Source organism: Eptesicus fuscus, chromosome 8, assembly GCF_027574615.1.
Source record: "Eptesicus fuscus isolate TK198812 chromosome 8, DD_ASM_mEF_20220401, whole genome shotgun sequence".
NCBI lineage: Eukaryota > Metazoa > Chordata > Mammalia > Chiroptera > Vespertilionidae > Eptesicus > Eptesicus fuscus.
Genome location: NC_072480.1, coordinates 54082107 through 54087405, shown reverse-complemented (window position 1 = coordinate 54087405; position 5299 = coordinate 54082107). Strand labels below are relative to the sequence as shown.

The window sequence follows — 5299 nt, the reverse complement described above, 5'->3', positions numbered from 1 at the left end:
GCCTAAGAAGAATCATCTTCCAACAGTGTTTCATTTTGGTATTGTTTAGAAATACATAAATTTGCATAAAGGTCATAGACTTCCAAAAGAAATATTGATCCTTGCTTGCTGCCTATTAATCAAATAAAAGGTTTAGGCTGTAGTGAAGAACAAAAAGTATGAATTTGAACAAAAAGAGTTGTCATCTGCAAGATACAGATTCAGGTTGCAACCTAAACTGTGCTCCAGAGAGAATGAAGAAAGGCAGGGTTTATAGGCAAAACCACAAAGCACATTTTTTTTTCATGCATATTCTAGTAAAGAATTGCTGGCTAGGCTAATAGGAGTTGGTTAGTTCCAATATAAAAATGAGGGGGGGGTGAATATTACAAGGAGGAGGTAAAGTCCACATATGTTCACACAGCAGTTCCAGGATATTAATGGCTCAGCCTTAAACTGAATTTACCAACAGGTAAATTTAGCAACTTAATAGCAGCTCTGAGAACTGAGGCCCAAGATGTAAGTAGGTTCTACTCACTCAATAGCCTCCTGATTCTATTTTAAGTCACTCTTTTAGCACTGCTTATTCCATTTTATTTTTTTTTTCATTATCATTGCATGTTTAACATATAAAGGCACTCAAGACTCTCTCCATTTTTCCCCCCACCTATGGTGATGAAGAGAATAAGAAAAGCTCCGTCATCATGGCTTTTAGAAGGCCAAAATGAAACCATGGACAGGAAGTGTATTATTTTTGAGAGGATTTTAAATTGTTCTATGACAACTTTTCTCATCTCTATGATCTCAGCTCCCTCCCTATTCCCCACATTCAGTATTACATCCTATCACATTTATAGACAGTAGATCTTAAAAAAATTAGGGTCAAAATCCATTCTGTGAAACAATGTATTAAATGCCAACTTAGCTCAGTTTAGCCTATATCGAAGGATGGATAAATCAAAGTTAGGGAATCTCTTAGAAATAATATACTGTGCATTTGGTTGGGATAGTCTTTTAAAAATATTACTGTTTGGAAATTCATGCAGATTTAGGTGGCTAACCGAAAAATTATGGTTATGCTGATTTGTATCACTTTTCACCAGCTACATAAATCTTATAAATTTATCAGATCACTAAAATAATTTCCTAAATGTTGTCATATTAAGATACACTGAAATAATAGCATTTATACAGTACACTAGAAGATGAGGCATTTTTGTACCCTGAAAAGATCTCGCTGGGGCGTCAAAGTGTTAAGGGGAATCAATGATGTGAGATGTATGTGTACTCTCCTCCTGACAGTGGCACACCTGTAGGGAACCCCTGATTTGGAAATCAGTTACAATGGAACAAGTAATGTATCTGAGAACTATGATGTGTAACATAAGAGAGAAGAAAAGTGAATATGCCAGGGTTGTCCCCCAAAATGTATACACTCATTAACAGCTGATAACTCAACTGATGTTTCTAACCCATTGGAATTAATAATTATTCAAAGCGTGTATACATTTTTGGGGCACCCTGTATTAATATGTAATATTTAAAATATCAATTATATTAATTCTCTTATTTATTCACTGATAAATAATTGGAGAGGAAGTACTACATGACTATGCAAAAGGCACAACTTCCCTGTCTCTTTGGTAACAGGGCTATAAGGTAAATATTACAAACCTAGCTACCAAATAGACGTTTGAGGATTAAGGGAGAAAATTCAATCTGTGTAACTTATCCTATCCAAATGGATAGTAATATTAAGGAAACATGTAACATAGGAATACTTGTTTTACCACCCCATCAAGAAAATTCCTATTAGAGAGAACAACTGAATACATTACAATGCATCTGCATAATAAAATAGTGTTGTTTTAGTTCAGGCTGCTATCACAAAGTTACATAGACTCGTGGCTTATAAACAGCAGAGATTTCTTTATCACAGTTCTGGAGGCTGGCTGTCCAAGATCAGGGTACTAAAATTATTGAGTTCTGGTGAGATCCTTGTTCTGGGTTGCAGACTGCTGATTTTAATCATGTTCTTACATCATGGAAGGGACAAAGGTGCTCTCTAGGGTCTGTTTTATAAAGACAATAATCAAATTAATGAGGTCTCTGCCTAATGATCTAATCATCTGTCAAAGCTTCCTAATACAATCACAGTGCGAGTTACAATTTCTAGGTATGAATTTTGGGGAAAATCAACATTAAATCTATAGCAAGTATGTTGATATGAAATAACTATGGAGTTATAGGAAACAGATGTATGTTAAGAGTTGATGGCTGAGAAATAAGACAAAGTATAGATTATGGACTTGGAAAACAACAAACTTCCATAGAATAAAAAGAAAAAGACAATGCATATCTTAGAAAGTAGAAATGAATTAGGAGATGAAAAACAAGAGAAAGAAAACAAGATGGAAAATTAATGAATTAAAAAAGCAGAAATAAAATAGTAAGAATAAATGTAAATAGATCAACAATCATAAAATATAGAAATATATATTCTGTATATTAAAAATAAATTCAAGCAACAGTTAACATAGCAATATAAGTTTTATTAAATATATGCCCTAGCCGGTTTGGCTTATTGGATAGAGCGTCGGCCTGTGGATTAAAAGGTCCCAAGTTCGATTCTAGTCAAGAGCATGTACCTTGGTTGCGGGCACATCCCCAGTAGGGAGTGTGCAGGAGGCAGCTGATCGATGTTTCTCTCTAATCGATGTTTCTAACTCTCTATCCCTCTCCCTTCCTCTCTGTAATAAATAAAATAAAATAAATCAATAAAATATATTTTAAAAAATATTTATGTAACAGTCCTAGCCATAGTGATCAGACAACAAGAAAAATTAAAGGCATCCAAATTGGAAAGGAGAATGTAAAAATGTCATTATTCACAGATGACATGATATTGTACAAAGAAAATCCTAAACACTCCACCCCAAAATACTAGATTTAATAAATTAACTTGGCAAGGTAGCAGGATACAAAATTAACACCCAGAAATTGATGGCATTTTTATACAACTAGAGGCCTGGTGCACAAAAGTTTGTGCACTTAGGGTGGGGGGTGGTTCCCTCGCCTGGCCTGCACCTTCTCACAATCCTGGACCCCTCAGGTAGGGTCCCTAGGCCTGGCCTGAGATCAGGGCCTATTGGGGCTTTCCTTCCCCCAGCTGCAGGCAGCTGGCTCCCCCCCAACCCCCGCCACTGCCACTGCTTGCCATCTGTGTAGCGCTGCCCCCCTCTCCCCTGCCACTGGAAGCCTCCCTCTGCAGGCGACAGGCGTGGGGTGCAATGGCTTGGCTGGCCTGGGACTCCCTCTTTCTTTCTTTTTCTTTTCTTTTTTTTTTAAGTAAGAGTAATGTTTACTGAGTGATACAGAACTGAGTACTATGAAGGGTTTACCAGGATGGAAATGCACTGCACCCCGCCCCTGCCACCCCCAACACCCAGAGACTACAGTACTTAGCAGTTACACCCAACAGCCATTAACTACATCAAGTGATTGTAGAAATCCATTTATATATTTCTTGTATAAAATCTTTTTTTTGTAAAAAAAAAAAAAAAAAAAAGAAAGTATAAAAAACATGTGCAGTTGAAAGCCCTGCCAGGACAGCCAGTCTGTAAATATTCAGTGAGTATGTGCTTTGGAAGGGCGCTGATGCATTGTGCCCACAGCACCTCCAGCAGGGCCAGCGAGGGTGTGCCCCGGCTGCCACTCTGGGCAGGACTGAGCTGGACCATGGTGGGTGGGTACAGCAGGGCCTGGCACTGTACCCTTCTCCAGCCTTGCATCAGGATCAGGATCAGGGTCAGGGTCAGGGCTGGGGGCAGGCAGGTTGTAGTTTCACTCTGAGTTCCATACTCAGCCTAATTTTGGTTGCAACTCATGGTTTTTCCTGCTGCTCAGAGGTCCTTTGGGTGGGTGCCCTGGCGGAGAGGCCGGAGAAGTGCCCACAGCTGCCTGGTTGGGCGTCTCTCCAGCCCAGAGCCTCTGTCCTGCCTCCTGCAAGCCTGGCCCCAGGCAGAACAGGCCCCCCCTCAGGAATACTTTGGTCTCAGCACTTGGTCCCGTGTTTCATCAGCCTGGGTTTCTTCCCCTGGTGTGGCTGATCTGAGTTTCACAAAAAAGCCCGGCTGATGCTGGCTGTGCTGAGCCTCATTGAAGAGTTTTTCATGCATGAAGGAAGAGTCCTCTGGGACCCTCTCCTCCTCCTCTTCTTCCCCCCCGCCCATGGTCACTTCTTCTCCAGCGGCTCCAGCAGGGGGTTGCCTTTGGACTCGGGGGTCTTAACGCTGTCGGTCCTGACGATGCAGGTGGGGCGATGCCGGTTGAGCATCAGGATAAACTGCTGCCGCTCCTGCTTCAGCTCCTCCATCTGGGTTTTCAGCTCCGCACTCATGAGCTCCAGCCACTCAGATTCCAGCTGCAGACACTCCTTCCGCTCCTTCTTCGTGTTCCGGCATGGAGCTGCCACCACTTTGTTCTTTTCCCGGCGCCCTTTCCTCCGCTCCTCTTCCTCATCTAGCTCACTTTTCACAGGTTGAGGCCTCTTGCCCAGTTTCACCTCCAGGAAGTGCAAAGGGGTGATCATGGCCCCAATGTTGTGGATGTCAATGTATTTGAGCTCCTCTACAGTCAGTGCCGAGCTGGGGAGTCTGGTCAGGGGGCTGAACCCTGATAGAGAGCCCACAGTCATGGAAGGGTCCGGGATCTGCCCAGGCATCATAGCAGGAGGAGTGGCAGTCCAGCCCTGCAGAAGCCGTGGGGGGGATGCTGCAACCCTGAGGCCTGGGCCAGGCTGCAGGCACCATACCTGCTCAGGAGCCGCAGTGGCACCAGCCCCACCCACAGCATCCTCAGCTGCCAGCGCCTCCTATCGCAGCCGCCAAGCATCCCTCCTGCAGGCTGGGTCTCCCTCTTTGAGGCAATCAATTGCGGGGCTCTGCCTGCCTGTCTCATCACCCCTAACCACTCGCCTGCCTACCTAATTGCCCCTAACCACTTGTCTGCCTACCTGATTGTCCCTAACTGCTCACCTGCCTACCTGATCACCCCTAACCACTTGTCTGCCTGCCTGATTGCCCCTAACCACTCTGCCTGACTACCTGATCACCCCTAACTACTCATCTGCCTGCCTGATTGCCCCTAACCACTCCGCCTGCCTACCTGATCACTCCTAACCACTTGTTCGGGAGCAGGGCCAGCCTGGCGAGGGGCTGTGGTGGTTCTGGTCTCTGGTCATTCTGGTCATTATGCTGTTAGGGTCCTTGGGTTTTTATTATATAGGATTACAAAATCTTAGAAAGACAAACTAAAAAAT

At 43.4% G+C, this 5299-nt stretch overlaps 1 protein-coding gene across 1 annotated transcript; it reads right to left on the bottom strand.

Moving 5' to 3' along the window:
• Positions 1–4213: 4213 nt before the first annotated feature.
• On the bottom strand, positions 4214–4732 carry LOC114233804 (jun dimerization protein 2-like). The gene has a single exon (XM_054720244.1). The coding sequence runs from the start codon at positions 4703–4705 to the stop codon at positions 4214–4216; it is 492 nt and encodes a 163-aa protein (XP_054576219.1). The 5' UTR covers positions 4706–4732.
• Between the last annotated feature and the right edge of the window lie 567 nt (positions 4733–5299).